Source organism: Nicotiana sylvestris, chromosome 8 (genome assembly GCF_000393655.2).
Source record: "Nicotiana sylvestris chromosome 8, ASM39365v2, whole genome shotgun sequence".
Classification (NCBI taxonomy): Eukaryota; Viridiplantae; Streptophyta; class Magnoliopsida; order Solanales; family Solanaceae; genus Nicotiana; species Nicotiana sylvestris.
The window spans coordinates 204251255-204271824 of record NC_091064.1 but is presented as its reverse complement, the minus strand read 5'-3'; the positions used below and the strand labels follow the sequence as shown (position 1 = coordinate 204271824).

The following is a 20570-nucleotide window of genomic DNA, read 5'->3' as shown; positions in this document are numbered from 1 at the left end:
TAAAATTAAAGCGATAAGCGGACTGATTCAACGCATACGTTTAGACAGGAAGTCCGCATTAGGCTCACTCGAATGCAGTTGTCAAAGACTGAATCACTTTAATTAGTCAACTTTACCTTAAATGCGGGGCAGAACTACTGATTGTAAAGGAGTTGTAGAATAAGATAAGTTTCAGAAAAGATTGCAGACTTAATACAAAGAAAATGGTTTAAAACGAGTTTCAGAAAACATACTTGTTTAAGAAAAAGAATTGCCGAGTTTTAACAAAAGAACTGAATTGCAGACTGATTCAAAAGGTTTATCAGATAAGTGTAAAGTAGTGAATTCAGATTGATTTGAAAAATGTTTGTCAGATTATCAAGAAAGCAGTAAGTTTCCCAAAAATATGCACTGATTTGAGAATATTTATCAAGAAGGAAAAAGATGCACTGGTCTGGTTGCAAGAAAAGTTTTAAGGGTTAAGAAAACGTGCAGAAAGTCGCTTGTTTTAGCAAGAAGGGGCAGTACTGTTTTAGACGAGTGAAACAATTCTGATTTGAAGTTCCTATAGGCATGATCTCTACAAGTTACTGATTTTAATACCTTTCAAACGTTAACAGCCTTACAAACATGATATCTATATGCTGGCTTATCGTTAAACCTAACGGTTTGCCTAATGTCATTATAAATGCAGAAATGCAAATCCCTATAGGCGTGGTATCTATATGCATAGTTGCAGAAATCAGAAAGTTAGATCCTATAAGCATGGTTTCTACTTGTGAGATTGCATAGATCAAAAATTAAATCCTATAGGCATGATCTCTACCCTTTGTGCATAAAGTAACCCCCTCCCTTTTCACTAAATCTCCATGAGTTTATACAAATTATTACAGGCCAATAAAAACAAGACAGAAATTAAAAGTACATCAGAAATCATCAGCTACATCCAAGCACCCTAATTTAGACTTATTGTCTAACAATATGAAATTGAACCATTTCCGAAATCCAGATTTCCAAAGCCCTCTCTTATCTGGGGTATTTTAGAGATCCAAGGAGTTTCAGGAACTCCAGGCAGTACTTACACCCCAAATATATTGCAGATTTAGATTATAGTGCAGTGTGGAAATGCTAGCTCTCAAATGTCCAAGTTCAGAGGGAACTCAAGGTCCCAAAGCAAGGCTCAAGAGAGAGGGCAGAACTTAAGATTCTAGGAATAGGTGTAAGTGCACAAGGGGGAAAGTGATTCAAAGAGAGACAGGGCAAGCTAGTGGCCATGCCCAACAATTGGGATGCTGGCACACCCCTGACCATCCTGCTAGTCAAGCATTGAGAGTTAGGATCCATTGTGGATCAAGCCAAGGCTTGGACAGTAATTAGGATACTGTCAGGCCAAGAACTTAACTCAGCACATAGAAGGGGATAGGGGTAGAGGATTCATAATAGAGATAGAAGCAAGGAAGAAAAATATTTAACACAAATCACTGAACATAGGCAGTAGAGTAAACAACAGTCTGAAGCACATAAGGGTGAGGCAGAAGATTAAATAAAGGACATACCAGTTTTAAAGAAAATAAGTAAGCAAAAGTAGCCTTGAGAGAACCAAGTTGTAAACAGCAGTTCCAAAAGATCTCAAGCAAAGCCGAATTTAAAATAGTATTGCAAGAAAGTGTTTTTGTTCGTGTGTAATTCAGTGTGTGTCTGTGTGTTTCTGATTTCTGAGAATTGATTCATGATAGAAAGATGGAGGACTAGGTCCTTATATAGTTTTTGAAAGAAAGTAAGGCAGGCAAAGAGTGCACAAACATAGAAACCAAATCAATTAGTATCAATTAAGACAACTAGACTACTTTAATTAAGGGGTCTAGGTCAAACGGCTAATCAAGATGGAATAAGGAGGGAAACAAAATCAATTTACTAAGGCTTGATTAAGGTAAGGAAACCATTTAGTGCACAAATAAGGTCAAGTACAGAGTTGGAAATTAAGAAAAGATGGAATAGTGGTGTTCTTTATAAAGTAAAAATAAGGTATCAGTTTGAAAATCAGTCAAAAGGATCCCGGATCCAATTGTAATCATAAAGAACCTCACGTAAATAAGGAAAGAATAATTCAAACGTTGGTACAGAATCACAGAAGAGATACACAAGACCAAGTATTTAAGGAAATCATCTCAATCCAAGGATTTTACACGCAAAAGGATCAAAATAAACAACTAGTAGGGTAAAAGGGATTTAGTCGAAAGAAATCAGGGATGAATCACTAGCATGATTAAAGGGATTTCAAAATCAATTCTGGGTGAAATCTTTGAAAGGGAATTTTTTCTCATATATAAAGCATACAGTCCAAACAAAAGAAAATCTTAACAATGAAAATTTCAGAATCATAGGCAAGTAGGATTCCGAATTCAGTTCCAGGCTCACAGCGAGTCTGAAACCTAGGGTTCCAAAGTGAAACCCTAGTGCCATCTACTCGAAGGGAAACCCCCAAATTTTAGGGTTTCAAATAGAAACAAAGGTGAGAAATCATTCAAAGTCATTGAGAGAGGCAGACATACACAAACAAAAGCAAGAGAAACTACGAGTTTTAACACAAAAGTTAGGCAAGAACATGCTGAGTATGAACTTAAACATATATAGCAAAGAGTGAGAAGCAATGACCTAAGTTAGCACGTGAACAAAGAACAGAAAAGAATCTTGCAAAATCAGTAAGGAAATAAGAAAACAATCTTGAACATAATAAGAAATAAACAGGCAAGCATAAACACACATAGGAGAGAGCAAAAGAGTCAGAAAACCTTTAAAGAAGTTTTTTCCAGAAACCCTAAAGTTGGATTCGAACAAATTTTGAAAAGAAAATTTGGGGAAAAGCCCTAAAACGTCTATTAAAGACCCAACACGTCACCGGTCTGAGAGAGATAGACGAGTACAGAACCTTAGAAGGATTAAAAATGGTAGAGAAGACCCTAGGATGAGAAGGTCTTGATGAAAGTCGGATCTTTAGTCGGAGAGACTCATATTGCTTCGAACATGCTGGAAAATAGCCGGAGAGGCCATGGATCTTGCAGATCTGAGATAGATCTAAAGGAGACCATGGAAGTCAGGCCTCCAATCTTCGAATAGCTTAAGCTAGTGGTGAGGGAGAGTGAGCACATGCCACCTATGGCATGGGCTGCCATGGATTCCGGTGGGAATGAGACGGAGATCGGTGGAATAGGGTTAGGGTTTCGGAGGGCTAGAGAGGTTTTGGGAGACGAAGGGAGTTTGGAGGCGGCTGTATTTGGGTGAATGAACTGGGGTTAGGGGGTTAGGGATTAAAAAAGGAAATGATAGGTTATGGCTGTTGATCAAAAATGATCAACGACCAGGATTTAAAAGAAAAAATCGGACGGGTTTAGCAATTAGGTCAAAGGGTCGGGTAAAAAATGAAATTGGGTCGTTTAATTGGGTGGTATTGGAATTTAATTTTGGGCTAAAATTGAAATGACAATGGCTATGTGTTAAATAACCAATTTCTCCACTTTTTAATTTATATAGAATAGTTAAAATGATTTTAAAAATAAATTAAAAGCATTGAACTAATTAATAATATATAAAAATTAATCTAAAAATATTGGGAATGATTTTATAATTGCAAAATGCTATTAATCGTAATATAGGCTATAATTGCAATTTTATGCAATTTAGCTTAAAAATATCAAATAAATTTATAAAAAATATGCAAAATCACCTTAATTATATTTTGGTGTAAATATGAGGATGGAAATAAATTATTCACCAAAATAATAATTTTAGAAATAATTATTGGATTTTGTATTGTTAAAATAGCCAATAAATTGGTTTAAAAATCATTAAAAAATACCAAACTCTTGGGTGTGCTGATATATGCACATATATGCTATTTTAAAAGTATTAGGGAAAAATTAGGTATCAACAACAACCTGAACCCATCATATTATAATCTGTTCATATCATATTCTGTCCTTATTCCTTCTTTTTATTTTAGTACTATTCAATTCCGTTGTAGCGTGCAACCCACATCCCAAACAATTTTTAAATTATCAACATAACAATTTAACAACAATATTTACAAAATTACTGACATCAAGAAGGTGAAGGTACAAGACAGTAAAGAACCACATAATAATAAGAGAAACAACACTGTACGGTGCATCAAATAATATAAGAACAACAAAAACAGGTAAAACAAGTGACAATCAAAAAATATAATTAAATTAAGTAGAAATAGGTAACAAATAAGTAGAAATCATGTGAGAAATGAATAAATTAAGGTAAAGTAGTAGTTGAATGATAAGTAACAAATATAGCATGAAATTCAAGTAAAAACATGTAACAATTAAAGCATATAACAAGAGATATCATGGAATAAATGAAAACATAGAAATAAATGTCCAAATTCTACATGCTAAGTTTCATGAAAGCGTATTTACACTTGTCACCTCACATATACGCCGGTTTTCACATAATTCACATAGCAATTAATTCAACAAATCCTAGTTCCCTCAAGTCAAGGTTAGACACAATACTTACCTCACTCAGCGAATCAAAGCAATCAATCAATCACATATTTGCCTTTTGAACATGCCTCAAAACCTACCAAATCTAGCAAATTATCGACCAAATAGTTCAAAATAAGTTTTAGAAACTACTCATTAATGAAAAAGGTTAAATTTTGATCATTTTTTAAAAAAGTCAACAAAAGTTAACCCCGGGCCCGTTTGGTCAAAACCCAAGGTTCGGACCAAAACTCAATTATTCACTCATCCTCCCCCTCCCCCTCCCCCCAGAGGTTATGTAATTTATTTCGACATCCGACCTTGAGGTCAAAATATCAATTTTACAAAATTCTCAATTTCTATACAAATCCCTAATTTCTTCCACGAAAATCCTAGATTTGATATTGAAATCTCGTGAAAAGTAATGGTAAATTAAAAGAAAGTGGACTAGAGTTTCTTACTGTCACGATCCCAATTTCTCACCTTAGGATGTCACGATGGAATCTAGTCTCTAAAACTAGGTAAGTCTAACAAACAAGATATTAAGAAAGAAATTAACGACTAAAGCAAGATATAAACGAACAAGTTTCATAAGAATCTCAATATTGAACCACAATACAATATGTTCCCAAAACCCGGTGAGACTGATTCATAAGCTATACAGAAACGTACTAAGATCTCAATATACATTACTGTATTAATAAAGGATAAACAATAATAAGGGACATCAGAAGGTGATTCCGAGGCCTGCGAAGATCGAGCGGGTGTACATTGAAGTCTCCACTACATTGAAGTGCAGCTGTTTCACTTTGCTCATGGGCCTGTGGTTCAGCCCCCACGTCCTCCTGCTCGGCCTCCTCTTCCTCCGAGTCATCAGAGCCACTAATATCCTCCCCACCTACAGCCGTCAGATCCTTACCCATGGTTACCTTGTCAGCCTGGAACTTGCAGTCTTTTGGCACCAGCCCATCCACCGCCAGATTTTCCGGCACCCAAGCTTGCCTTCAAAGTTTAGTGACCAAAGAAGGTAAAAAAATCCATACCTTTTGACTAGACAGCGGATGAACATCTCCTCATGAATCACTTTGGCCACGTCGAAGTTGTGACCATTGATGAAGCACCAAATCAAGGCCGCTCGGGGGCCATTCACTTCCGTAGTGTTGAGGGACGGGATCAGACTATTGTTGATAATATACAACCAGCACTTCCCTTTAAAGGTTAGTGCCGAGGAGTGAAATTTCTCACCATACATCATCCAGATCACCTCCTTCCCGGGTACACAGATCGTTTCAAAGAACATCTCCCACTACGTGTATTTTCTGCCATACATCTCATAAAAGTCTTCATATGGGTCCACAGGAGGGGCAGCTGGTACATTGTCCGTATAGCCTCAATAGAGGCATCCACCGATTTTCTGCGCACAGTGACTATACCATTGACATGCTCCTTCACATTGGCGTAAAATTCTCTAACAACCATTACATTGCCCTCGCCTGGCTCGTCAATGAAAGTTTGCAACCCCCGCCGCACCAGCTCAGTGTACATGTGAGGGCAGTGTAGCTGAACCGATCCTATGTCAATTCCCCTCTCCGAATTCGGCTTTTTAGAGGCCTTATCCGCAAAGCAGTCCTGAGCCTTGCAGAGACAAATCTATTACTATCAAAGGGGCGGGCAGGGGCTGCCCCGCATGCCCTGGACGAGCCGGCTTGGCTGCTAGAAGAGGCACTTGTGGCGTGGCATTTCTGAGATGGAGCCATAGTACCTGAAAAACGAGAGCACATTAGCACAACCCAATACAAAGTTATGACGCATTGCGGTTACTCAGACTTCACACGCATAAGTGGTCACAACTACACAATTACGTTCACAGAGGCATTTACACAAACACCTTGTGGGTATTCTACCCTCATACCCCATTTCACACATGTTACAACCTCAACCCACCACAATATCCTCTAAAATCACAAACCACGTGAAGCAACACCCCACCAATCCTACCACCTACAAACACTATAACTTATGCGACAGATTTTGACTAAACAGAGGCACGAACAACAACTACACAGATACAAAAATAAAAATGAAAATCAGAAAAGAAAAGAAAAAAAATGGTACCTAGGAGTCATACCTATAGTGGGAGATTGTTAGGAGAAGCAAAGATGAAGAGAGGGGAGTGTGCTTGAGACTTAGAGAAAGTTGAACAGGATGGAATTGAGTTGAAGAGGAGGGGAGTGTGTGAAGAAGAAGGGGTTAGGGTTGGGGAATTTTCGCTCAATGTGGTAGAATGGGTGGGATTTGGGATTAAAGAGAGGGGGGGGGGTTATTAGAAAGGGGGGTAGTTTAGGCTATATTAAAAAAAATTAACATGAAAAAAACAAAATAAAAAAATAACACAAAACGCACAGATGTCGGCGGGACTAGCATGGCCGCGCTAGCCCAGGCAGAATACAATGCAATATGCGCAGCTACTAGTGTGGCCAGTAGCGTGTTCACTAGCGCGGGCGCGCTAATATTTTTTAGCCCAGACAGAATGTTTGCCCATATGCACGTCCACTAGCGCGGCCTGTAGCGGGTGCGCTCCTGGACAATGGCCTTATCACCCGCCCATTGTCACCTGCATTGGTTAGCACGTCCTAAAAACTCACAATGGTTGCCTCCCAACCAGCGCCTTAGTTAATGTTGTGGCACGATCATTACAACAATTCAATGGGTTGCCACCCATGCAACGCCTAATTTAACGTCGCGACACGATGCAGACAAGCGCATTTAAGGCTCGCTCGACCTATTAGGTTCCGTCAGGTGGATCTCTGACACTTCTTTTGGTTTTTTTTCATGCCTATGTATAGCTTCAATCTCTGCTCATTGACTCTAAATGCGTGAGAGTCTTTCTCTGAGGCAATCTCTACAGCCCCTGAAGGGAATACTTCAACCACTCGAAATGGCCCAGACCATCATGACTTAAGCTTACCCGGGAATAGCCTTAATCTCGAATTATAGAGTAGTACCATGTCCCCGGGTTTGAAATGTCGCTCAACAATATTCTGGTCGTGCAACCTCTTCATTCTTTCCTTGTACAACCTTGTTCTCTCAAAAGTAAGATGTCAGAACTCGTCAAGCTCATGCAATTCAGTGATTCTAGTTGTGCCCGCAACCTCAATGTCTAGGTTCAGCTGTTTCAGTGCCCACCAAGATTTATGTTCAAGTTCAATTGGCAAGTGGCAGGCCTTCCCGGACACCAACTTATATGGTGACATACCAATTGGTGTTTTAAAAGCAGTTCTATAAGCCCAGAGTGCATCATCTAGCTTTTTTGCCCAATCAGTTCTTGTGGCGTTCACTGTCTTGGTCAATACACTCTTTATCTCTCTATTAGACACTTCCACCTGTCCACTTGTCTGCGGATGATACGATGTTGCCACCTTGTGATGCACAACATACTTCATTAGCAGCTTCTCAAAGGCTCGATTATAGAAGTGGGTGCCTCCGTCACTGATAATAGCTCTCGGTGTCCCAAAATGGGTGAATATGTTCTTCTTCAAAAACCCCACCACTACTCTTGCATCATCAGTGGGAAATGCTGCAGCTTCTACCCATTTGGACAAATAATCTACAGCAACAAGTATGTACTTATTTCCACTGGAGCCGACGAAGGGTCCCATGAAGTCAATCCCCCAAACATCAAACACTTCCACCTCTTGAATTGGGTTTCTGGGCATCTCATGGCGACGGGAAATGTTCCCGGTTCGCTAACATTCATTGCAGCCCTTCACCTATTGGTGCACATTTTTGAACACTGTTGGCCAAAAGAAACCGGCCTCTAGCACTTTTGCAACTGTCCTAACTCCTCCAAAATGCCCTTCATACGCCGATGCATGACATGCCTGCAAAACAGAAGATTGTTCTATCTCGGGGACGCACCTCCAGATCATATTGTCAACACATATTCGAAACAGGTAAGGTTCATCCCAATAATACATGCGGCAGTCACGATAAAACATTTTCTTTTGTACAGAGGAAAGGTCGTAGGGAACTATACTGCTGGCCAGGTAATTTGCAAAGTTTGCATACCATGGCACTTCCTCAAGACTAGTAGCGAGCAGTTGCTCGTTTGGAAAGGTTTCTAGAATATCCTCAACCTCAACTGAGCTTTCAGCTCCCTCAAGTCATGATAGATGGTCAGCGACTTGGTTCTCTGTGCCCTTACGATCACGAATTTCGAGGTCGAATTCTTGCAGTAGCAGCACCCAATGAATAAGGCCCGGCTTAGACTCCTTCTTCTCAATCAAGTACCTGAGAGTTGCATGATCAGTGTATACAATTACCTTAGAGCCAATCAGGTATGATCTGAACTTGTCAAAAGCAAACACTATAGCTAACATCTCCTTTTCAGTCACAGTGTAGTTCAGCTGGGCTCCACTCAGCGTTCTACTGGCATAATAGATTGGATACATTAGCTTGTCTTTCCGCTGTCCCAGCACTGCCCCGACTGCATAGTCACTAGCGTCACACATGAGTTCGAAAGGTTGCTCCCAGTTGGGGGCAACAATGATGGGTGTTGTGACTCAACTCCTCGAATGCTACCCTGCAATCATTAGAGAACAAGAAAGGGTGATCTTTTTCTAACAACTTACAGAGAGGGTTTGCGATTTTGGAGAAGTCTCTAATGAATCTCCGGTAGAAACCGGCATGCTTGAGGAAGCTCCTGATTGCCTTGACTGAAGTTAGAAGGGGAGCACGATCCACCTCGATTCCTTTACTTGATACTCGGTGTCCCAAGACTATACCCTCTTGTACCATGAAATGACACTTCTCCCAATTAAGAACCAGGTTAGTCTCAATACAACGTTTCAGCACACGAGTGAGGTTTCTAAGGCACTCCTCGAATGAGTTTCCCACCAATGAGAAATCATCCATGAATACCTCCATTATGTATTCTACCATGTCGGTGAATATGGCCATCATGCCCTTTGAAATGTGGCGGGTGAATTGCATAGGCCAAAGGGTATCCTTCGAAAAGCATAAATGTCATATGGGCAATTGAAGGAGGTCTTCTCTCTGTCCTCTGGTGCAATGGAGATCTGATTGTACCCTGAGTACCCATCCAGAAAACAGAAGTGTGACCTCCCTGCTAATCTGTCTAGCATCTGATCAATGAAGGGAAGTGGGAAGTGGTCTTTCCGGGTGGCCAGATTTAACTTTCTGTAGTCCATGCAAATTCTCCATCCTGTGACGGTTCTTGTTGAGATCAGTTCATTGTTATTGTTTTTGATCACCGTCATGCCACCCTTCTTAGGCACACATTGCACCGGGCTAACCCAGCTGCTGTCAGAGATGGTAAAATGATTCCCGCATCTAACCATTTTATCACTTCTTTCTTCACCACTTCCTTCATGTTGGGGTTCAGCCTTCTTTGGTGTTCCCTGGAAGGTTTGTGTCCCTCTTCCAACAGAATCTTATGCATACAATAGGCGGGGTTGATCCCCTTAATGTCTGTCATGGTCCACCCAATGGCAGTCTTACACTCTTTGAGTACCTGCAAGAGTTGTTGTGCCTGAACATCTAACAAACTAGATGAGATAATAACATGTAATGTGGAGTCAGGTCCAAGGAACTCATACCTGAGATGGGCGGGCACTGGCTTCAATTCCAGCTTTGGTGGTTCTTCAATGGATGGCTTGGCTGGAGGAGTTTCTCTATTTTCCAAGTGCAAGGGCTCAAATTCAAGAGTTCTATCCCATAACCCTCTGCCCTCTAACGCCAACACCCATTCTGCCAGTTCTTCTCCATTCGCCTCATCTAAATTCATCAAACATGCAGCAAGAGAGTCCTCAATATTCAACATCTCATCATCAGTTTCCACAATTACATCCACGACGTCAATAAGAGAGCAATTGGCGAATTCACTTGGTCGCCTCATAGATTTTGCACATTGAATGTTATCTCTTCATCGTTCAATCTCATCTCCCCAGTCTTACAATCAATGAGAGTGCTCTCAGTGGCCAAGAATGGCCTTCCCAAAATTATGGGAATTTCTTTATCCACCTTGCAGTCTAAGATCACAAAATCTGCAGGGAACACAAATTTCCCTACCTAAATCAACACATCATCCAGGATACCTGAGGGTCTTTTTACAGTCCTGTCAGCCAGCTATAACAACATAGAGATAGGTCTAGCTCTTCCAATCCCCAGCCTCTTATAAATCGCCAGGGGCATAAGATTTATGCTGCCCCTAGATCACAAAGTGCTTTAGCAAAAGCAAAATTACCAATGGTGCAGGGAATCGTGAAACTCCCCGGATCAGACAGCTTCTCAGCAATTAGTCTAGTCACCACCGCACTGCAGGTCTGAGTAAGAGTCACTGTGGCCAGGTCTTGGAAATCGAATTTTCGGGATATCAAGTCCATCATTTTTGCATAACCAAGCATCTTCTTCAACGCATCTATCAATGGAATATTTACCTGGATTTGTTTCAACATCTCCAAGAATTTCTTGTATTGTTTCTCTTTTTGGTACTTGGCCAGCCTCTGAGGGAATGGTGCGGGAGGTCTCTTTTTTCTAATGATTTGGGATTGATCTTTCTCAACTGCCACCTCAAGTACTTGTTCCTGGGCTGTCTTAGCTTCTTTCTCAGTCTCACTCTGACTGTTATGTTCTTTCTGGGCAGGTTGGACTGTTACCTCTATCAGTTTCGTTGACTCATCTAGCTCAATGGGCACTGATATGAGTGTCTCGGCCTGTCTGCTTTCTCGAGCTCTCTCTTGCTCTATGTCTAAATCTCTACCATTCAGTAGACTCACTGCCATCAGCTGCTTCGGGCCTTGATCTTTTGGATTTACCTGAGTGTCTGCAGGTAATGTCCCATGAGGATGATTGTTCAGAGACATCGAAATCTGGCCCATCTGCACTTTAATATTCTTGATAGCTGAATCATATGCATCTACTCTTTCATTAATTTTTGCATTAGACCCAATAACCTGCTGCATCATTGCCTCAAGTCTAGCAAACCCATCTTCTTGTCGTCCACCATGCTGCTGCTGAGGATGATGATACCCCTGCTGCTGATTTTGATTGTTATATCCCTGTGGCCTTGGGTAAGGTGCCATATTGTTAGGAGGTCTCATACCTCCCATGTTACCATTTTGAACTGTGGTTGGACTGGCTTGTACGACTGATTTTGTTGGCCCCAATTCTGACCACCCTGTCTCTGGCCTCCATAATTAGACACATAATTCATGTCTTCAGGGTAGTGATGATGATCATGTTCTGCATTCCACTGGTTACCAATTGGCTGACTAATGCAAGATGTACACAAGCCCCCATTGGTAGTATCTACGATGTGTACCTGCTGCTTCTGCCCTGACTCTTCCACCTTTTTGGTGAGTATACTCATCTGTGTCAATAAGGTGGCCATATTTTCAGCCATAGAGTTGGATGGATCTAAGGGCACTGAGTGAACCACTGGAGTGATAGGTGCATTCCTGGTTGTCCATCCTGAATTCTGTGCCATCTTATCAAGCAGAATCTGGCTTTCTCTCCATGTTTTGCTCAAAAATGCTCCACCAGCTGAAGCATCAACATTACCCTTTACGCCATCTGCCAAACCCATGTAAAACCACTATCCCAACATTTGATCTGGAATCCCGTGGTGCAGACATATAACTGACATCCCTTTGAATCGTTCCTATGTTTCTTGCAGTGTCTCTATTGGTCTCTATTTGGAACTCAAGATTTCATCAATTTGTTGGGCAGTCTTATTGGGTGGATGGAACTTGTTCACAAATTGCTTGACTAACTCCTCCCAAGTTATTATGGAATTGATGGTGAGTGAGTCTAGCCAGGTCTGGGCAGCTCCTGTCACTGAGAATGGAAACAATAACAGCTTGATTGCCTCCTGAGTTGCGTTGGGCTTCCTCTGAGTTTTGCAGATTGTCAGGAAGTTCTTCAGGTGCTGTTGAGGATCTTCGATTTGTGACCCCAAAAATAGTCCCTTGTTTTGCAACAAGTGTAGCATGTTGTTCGTGATTTGAAACGACTCAGCCTGTATCTGCGGGACTAAAATCGTTGTGGCCAAGTTCTCTGTTGTGGGTTGTGCCCAGCCATATAACGCAGCCTCTGGCGCTATCGGCGCAGCTGGGTCTACTATGTGATCCCCCATGTCTGGATTGAATTGTTCAGTTGTTTGTTGTTGTTTGTTTTTCCAGTTGGCCCAATTCAAGGCCTTGAAAACTTTCTCGGGATCTGATAATACTTCAAGTACTTCACCAGTTCTTGATGAGTTTCTAGGCATGCACCTGTACAACCAAGTCAACAAACGTTAAAGTTTCGATGTATGGATTAAGTATAGAGAAAACTGACTATACTAAAAAAAATTGTACTTCTTTCAATTGTAATTGATAACACCGTAAACTCCCCGGCAACGGCGCCAAAATTTGATCACGCCCAACTATGCCTTATAAAAAGGTCACGCGGACGTTGCAAATATAATCTGAATATTTAGCCTAGAGTCGAACCCACAAGGAATTAACCTATCAATTACTCTCGTTAGACTTACTAAATTCCACAGAATCAACTTCCCAAATGTTGTGTATAACAATTGAAGATGTTTCTACTAACTAAGAATGAATGTAAATAAGCAACTGAAAACTAACTATGATTAAGTTGTAACCAATTAAGAGAAGGTTCTAAGGTTATGATTTCCCCTATTGATGGAGTCTCTTCCGGTTATGTTTCACATAGAGTTGCCTAATCATCTCTATCAATCATGAGCACTTTTATTACCGTAAATCTCTCCCGAATAATCACAATAATTTACTAGACGCACTCTCCCGAGATACGCTAGCTGACTTTGTTTATTACTGCTCACTTTAGATTGCATCCAAGGCTTCGTTATCCCTAATTCCGCCTTTAAACCCTCAGTTATTGATCCCTCATATACTTTGGGAGTGGTGTTGTCCAACTATTACCTAAATATGCACTCTCTCCCGAGTTATGCACACTAAATAGGCACACCTAATTGAGGATCCTATCAATTAACTACAACAAGCATATAGTTGAACAAATAGAGATTAAACTAGGCAAACTATATTAACATAACAAGAAGTTCATCCTTCAATAGGTTCCATCAAAACCTTAGACTAAAATATTTAGCTACTCATACTAGTGTTCATCAGAACAATATTCAAATTCATCACAAATCGTAAAAATAAAAGGCAGAAAGGAATCGATGTTGAATTATCCTCCTTGCCTCTTGCCTCTCCTTGCCTTGAACTAAGCTATGAAAACCTTGATAATCAATCCTTGGGCGAGCTGGACCTTCTATAGGTTAAGTGGATTTACCCACGAACTTCCAAGTTTACCCCTGAAATTTACTTTTCCGGAATTGAGCTAGCGTGGTCGTGCTAATGGACGTGCTAGTGACCGCGCATATGCCCTATCATTCTGCCTCGACCATCTGGGCTAGCGTGGCCGCGCTAGGCCAGGTCTTCATTTTGTTTCTTCTTTTTCTCGTCTTCCCACGTACTCAGCTCATAGGGGCTTTTCTTGCTTCAATTTAGCTTTAATCACAGCTTTAAGTCCTCATACGTGCTACTCACTCCTGCAACGTGTGAAATTCACAATTAGATCCAATTTATCATCATTTAGCTATATTATCACAGTGAAACATAATCAAGCTGGGGCATAAACAATCTCCATATTACATAAATCTAGCCTATTATTAGCTTCATTATACATTTTTCTTTTTGGTTAATTCTCAATGACTTGAAATGGTTTGATTTTAGTTTGGGTATGCCATTGATTAGCAGGCATGTGTTCATATTTGGACCTAAAATATCGTAATTCAGATGTCATTCGTAATCTTTTACCTCATTTAGATATCTGTTCCGAACATTAATTTTGAGGATTCAACTAAACAATTTTTTCTTCATTGGAGATTAAGCAGAATATATATGCAGCAGTACCTAACAAGTGTTTCAGATATGCAACAGTCCTGACCAAGAAATAATTAGCAGCAGCTGAAACGATTTACGTGATGAAGCAGTGAAGGAAACAGATAATAATTTCTCTACACATGTTTGTTCTTCTACAGTATGTTGCCGTTAAAATTAGCAATGATTCTAGCTGACAATGTTTTATGCTACTTGTGCTATTGATGCATTTGAACATATTAAGATGGATTCAAAGTTCTTCATTAGTACCTATGTTATCAAGCACTAAATTCACCGTTAAGGTTTAGTTGAATGGTTGTTTACTAGTTTAAAAGATAACATTTCTGTGCAGGAAAGAGTTGATGTTATGAAGGGCTGAGTGTAACTTAAACTTAGTTTACTTCTCAGTACTAATTGGTGTCAGGTACTTTGGCAAGCTTATTAATCCTTTGGTTGAAAAAGTTGCAAAGGTTGTATGGAGAATGATTCTCAGATCTGATTTAGGCATCGCCACCCACTTGTGCATATGTCAAACTAGTTTTGCAATGAGAGTGAGAGAGCGATGACAAACCTCGGTTAAAGCTTTATTCCTATTATTTATTACCAGATTCACTTGAGAGTTATTTTGCATTCAGTTTGTTAGAGCTTGGCTAGTAGTATTATAGGAGTTTTCAGGAATCAGCTTTTCCATATCTGTCAATTCAGAGACCCAGGGCGCTGAGAAGGTGCTTTTCTTCACTTGGTGGCAGCGAAAGAGAGATTTTGACAGCTCAAAACTTGAGGAAGAGGAGGATTACATATATTAGTTGGTAAGAGTTTGGGCGAAGACTTGGACTGCCACCATTTATAGTGAGATAGTACCTTGCTTGTGATGGAAAACCTTTAGATGGTTCGAACTTCAATGGATGATGCCACGTACCGTGAAGGAAGCACTGTTCCCCTAGACATTTAGAAGAAGAGGAGAAGATAGAATGTGTGGGATGATGTTGCCCCACTAGAACTCATGTGGATTGTATGGAAGGAACAAGAGAGCTTGAAGGAATATTAAATGAAATTCATATTTGAGGAATAACCCCTTGTCCCTTATTTCTTTTCGTGCACCCATAAGATTCCAGTTTGTATAGAAGATTGGATGTCTATCTTAATGAATCATCTCTTTGTAGATCTTGTACCTTTTGGTATACCACTTTTATACAGGAGTTCCCTCCCTATCATCAATGAAATTATTTTACCTTATTTAAAAAAACCTTTGTTATAGGAGTTCTGACCTTAACTTTGTGTGTCCTTAATTTTGTGCGGCTTAGGTGGTTTGGTCATGTGAGGAGCAGGGGCGGCCGTACGAGTTCTGTGGCTTAAAGTCAAACTTTATGAGGGGGCTTAACTTTTAAAAAAATTATTTATATATTTAAAATCTATTTTTCTAGTGTTTCTTAGATACAAAATTATTAATAATTTTCTTATAATGAATAACTCCTAATAAGTCTTTCTTAATTGACAATATAACTAATCCATTTAACCTTTCTTGAGACATTGTTGATCTTAAGTAAGATTTTAACAATTTTAATTTTGAAAATTTCTTTCCGCTTTCAACTTTCAGCGACGGTAACAAGAGTTATTAACATTATTCCATAATTAATATAGGCATTGAAAAAAGAATCAAATCTTTTTATTTGACTGAGTGTATAAATTAAATTGTTATCTTCTAATTGTTCTATTTTTCTTAATATTTTCAATTCCGAAAAACAATCTAAACCATCAATATCAAATTGATTATTATGCTTTAAGGAACATTCAAGATTAAGGCAATATTTTTTCAAATTTCCATCATCTAGTAATCTTAATTTTTACCGCTAAATAGTAAACCAAAAATATTTTCATATGCTTCGAATTGTTCAAATCTATTTTGAAGTGAAAAAAATAGTCTTGTCTACTATGTATAAAGTAATCAACTCCAAATGACTCTTTGAAATTTTTTGAGATTTTATTATCAACATTCTTATCAAATTGTTACTTCGTATAGTCTTACGAAATTCAGGTTCGATATTCATTTCAAGTGCAATATTTGTGGCAGAAATCATAGCAGTTGGAAATCCTTATTCTCTATGCTCGTTAAGGAAAGAAATCAAACATTTTCACTTCACAGAACCTTTTTTTAAACTTATACATAGCCTATTAAGTGTAACAAAAAAGGGGCCTAAAGTAGTTGTTTTACTTGTTTTATGGAAGCGTTGCCCCTGGTGAGGAGGAGGAGCATAGACGCCCCGGTAAGGAGGTGTGATAGGTTGACATTGGAGGGCCTATGGAGAGGTAGAGGTAGGCCAAAAAAGAGGTGGGGAGAGGTGATTAGGCATGACATGACGCAACTTCAGCTGACCGAGGACATGACTCTTGATATGAAGGTATGGAGGTCGAGGATTAGGGTAGTAGAGTAGGTAATCTAGAGTGTTCACAACAGTAGTATTGACATGCAGTCTCGCTTTCTGTTGGTAGTAGGTTTTTATGCCTAACCGTTGTTTTCTTTCATTGTTGATCACCTTACTGTCTTGTTTTTATTCTGTTTTTATATGGCTTTTTGGTACTGTCCCTTCTTGTCTATATTTTCATTAATGTGGTGCTTATGCTTTCCTGAGCCGAGGGTCTATTAGAAACAACCTCTCTATTCTCACAAAGTAGGGGTACGGTCTGCGTACACACTACTCTCCTCAGACCTCGTGGTGTGGGATAATACAGGGTATGTTGTTGTTGTTATTGTTGTTTGTGTGTACTTTTTATCCTTTCTATATTGATACATATAAGTCCCTGTGTGGTACAAACAGGGCACAGCTAGAACATTTTGATTTCTTGTCTCCCTTCTTATGTGCTAACTTTGATGCTAATATTATTTTACTGCTGCATTAGTGTCTTATTTTATCTTGATTTCTTTGGACGCTTGCTTGGTTTGGTGGATTTCTTCCTATGTGTGGTCTCAGTTGTCAAGGATACATGGTTGGGTATTTTAGATTTGACTCAAGGGTGCAAGTGGCTCTAACGGAATGAGTGTCATGCTTTTGTGTCTGTTGGGAAAGATGCAGAGCATGAACATTTTCTTTTTGTGTCTTGAAGCTTTCTCTAAACTGCTAGTCTTATGGAAGTTCTCGATTAAGGTACACGTAGTCTTTATTTTCCGTGTGTAAAGTGTGCTCAGGTGTTACCCCAGATGCTTATTTTCTTCAACGATCCAACCGATGGGACCTCTTGGTTCTGGAGACCTGATAAATATTCAATTCTGCCACATAAAGTTCTCCTCTACATTGGTATTCTCATAGGCGGATGTAGTGTTCTCAGGACGGGTTCAACTGAACCCATAATTCTCGACGCGGAATAAAAATTTGTATGTAAAAATTCATTAAAAATTGTAAAAATAGTAGATATGAACCCATAACTTTAAAAATATAATGAGTATCTTGGATCTACCTCTGAGTATTCTCTCTATTTATCTTCTCGTTTCTTTTGTTTACCATGTCAGCTTGATTTTGTTTGTTTGATGTAGGGGTAGACCACACAGTGACACCATAACAGAGAACTAGATTTGGAAAGGTTAGTGTCCAGTTATGCACTACTGACTCTCTTGTTTCTTGGTCTTTTTGGTGCTCGCACTCTGATGAGGATCTTCAGCTTTGAGGAAAATCGGGTTTTTTTTGCATCTCTAGTGATTTCCTCTTTATGGTATAGGCTTTTCCAGCTTCTCACTTGACCGGGCCTTCAGTTGGTAGTGATTTCAGATTGTGGGATATTATTTAATCCTGAATTACACTGTTATTTAACACAATACTTTTATCTTCATCATCAAACTCTTGCCTCATTGTGAGAAGTCATGATTGATTTAAATTCTCACAGCTTAGTAGAAGTCATAGTTGATTATTGGAATTGTTACCTTCTTGGCTCGTTGAATTCGCTATGATCATCTAATCCTAACCATTTACTGTCTTATTAAAGATTAGCGAGGGACACATTGCTTGATATATAGATATCAAATGAGCAAAAGTGTGCGTAATTTAGATTTCAGTGTTTCAAAAATCCTTTCAAGTATTTTACATTGTATTGTTCCGATTTGATTTCTATTTCAAATTGATCGATATCAAGATGTTTTGCTGCGTATTTCTTCTTTTCTCTACCCAGAGTTGTGTTGATTTAACAGTGGATACCTGAAACCATTGACAGCTAGATCATGCAAATGTGGGTTGAATTAGCAATATTTCTTTTCCGATCTTAATATTTCAGATGTAACTGGTTCGATCGTATAATTGCATTTGCTTAGATATTCTTTTAGTTGGAGTTGGGTTTATTCTCTGTAGCATCTGAGGTATCTAGTTCATAGAATTTAGAAGGTAGTTGGATAACTGGGCTTACTTTCCATGGAATTGGTAAGGGAGGAGACTTGTGGAAAGGACTGATGAAGGTAAGAGAGGAATCTGATAACAACATCAGATATTAAGTTGGGAAATGAAGCTAGCATTGACATTTGGAAATCAAGATGTTTTAGGGATGATGCCTTGTTTAGAACTTTCCCGGCATTCTTTTGTATATCCTGTCAAAAGATCTCACCGCGATACAAGTATATAAAGAAGGAGCTCTATTCCACAACATTGGGATCTTGAGGAGTTCCATAACTTTCTGTAGTTTCTACTGTACAAACAACGCATCACCAGTGTAGATCAAGACATATTGAGGTAGGAAATCTGAGCAATGAATGATTTACTGTGACATCCTTCTATCATATGTTACTGAAGGGAGACAATATAATTTTCTCCCATCCCTCAGTATGGGTACACGTTAGAAATGCAAACTCAAGCTTGAATTTGAGCAACCATGGCTGAAATTTACAGTAATCTACCAAAGAGAGTTTTCAGAGAATGAAATGTTCTAGAAGAAGACCTCCGTTCTTCTCTGTACAAAAATGACCCGCTTATCCTAACTAAAATGGAAAAACATAAATATAATTGGGCCAGTATCAGTTATAGAATATAAACCAAACTAATAACTAACAAGACTAGCCCACAACATTATCCCACATCAGTATTATCACAATTAGTTATCCGAACACCCCCTTCAAGTTGGAGTGTGATAAAACACCCAACTTGGACAAATGGGAATGATGGGCAGCACCGGGCAGACTTTTGGTGAAGACATCAGCCATTTGAGTGGAACTGGAAGTATGGAGCAGGGTAACCAAACCATCAACGAACTTGGTGCGAACAAAATGACAATCCAGCTCAATATGCATGGTCCGTTCATGGAACACAGGGTTCTTGGCAATGTGAATTGCAGCCTGGTTATCACAATAAACAGGAATAGAAGATATGTCAGTCAAGCCAAAATCAGCTAAAAGTCTAGCTAACCATGTGACCTCTGCCACAGCCTTGCTCAAAGACCTATATTCAGCTTCAGCTGAAGAAAGAGAGACAACTGGCTGCTTCTTAGATTTCCAGCAAACTAAACTGCCACCCAACAAGATGCAAAAACCAGTCACTGATCTTCTGCTATCAGGACAAGACCCCCAATCACTATCACAATAAACCTGGACAGAAAAATCTGAGGAGTTATTAAGGAAAATCCCAAGATCAGAAGTACCATTCAGATACCTCAACAAGTGGAGGGCAGATTTCATATGAGGAACACAAGGTTTCTGCATAAATTGACTAAGGTGTTGCATAGCAAATGAGAGGTCTGGCCTGGTGTGAGTGAGAAAGTTCAACTTCCCTATGAGACTTCTGTATACTTCAGGATTGGGCAAAGGTTCACCAACAGATGCCATCAGTTTCTCATTCAATTCAAGAGGGCATACAACAGGGGTACAAACATCACAATGAAACTGTTTTAGCAAATCACTGATAAACTTTTTCTGATGAAGGAAAACACCAGTTGGAGTGTACATCACCTCAATCCCAAGAAAATAATTGAGCAGCCCCAAATCCTTTATTTTAAATTGGTCATGAAGAAAACACTTTAAAGCAGTAATTTCATGCATATTAGTTCCAGTTAAGATAATGTCATCCACATACATAGCTATAATAACCAAGGAATCACCTGAACCCTTGGTAAACAGAGAATAGTCATTGTAGGAATGATGGTACCCTCTAGACTGTAATGCTTGTGATAGTTTGGCATACCATTG

The 20570-nt window shown here is 39.4% G+C and overlaps 2 protein-coding genes across 2 annotated transcripts; both read right to left on the bottom strand.

The window, feature by feature from the left end:
* Positions 1 to 7591: 7591 nt before the first annotated feature.
* Positions 7592 to 8206, bottom strand: LOC138876268 (uncharacterized). Its single transcript, XM_070155176.1, has one exon. The coding sequence runs from the start codon at positions 8204 to 8206 to the stop codon at positions 7592 to 7594; it is 615 nt and encodes a 204-aa protein (XP_070011277.1).
* Positions 8207 to 10403: 2197 nt separating this feature from the next.
* LOC138876267 (uncharacterized) lies at positions 10404 to 11620 on the bottom strand. The gene is made up of 2 exons (XM_070155175.1): positions 10756 to 11620; positions 10404 to 10555 (listed from the first exon to the last, which is right to left on the bottom strand). Exons 1-2 carry the CDS (start codon positions 11618 to 11620, stop codon positions 10404 to 10406), a joined length of 1017 nt encoding a protein of 338 aa, XP_070011276.1.
* Positions 11621 to 20570: the final 8950 nt, after the last annotated feature.

Coding starts and splice junctions, on each gene's coding strand:
- LOC138876268 (XM_070155176.1), bottom strand. CDS start 8,206: ATGCCCAGAAACCCAATTCAAGAGGTGGAAGTGTTTGATGTTTGGGGG.
- LOC138876267 (XM_070155175.1), bottom strand. CDS start 11,620: ATGGGAGGTATGAGACCTCCTAACAATATGGCACCTTACCCAAGGCCA. Junction 10,556..10,755: donor CACGATTCCCTGCACCATTG/GTAATTTTGCTT, acceptor TGTTCCCTGCAG/ATTTTGTGATCTTAGACTGC.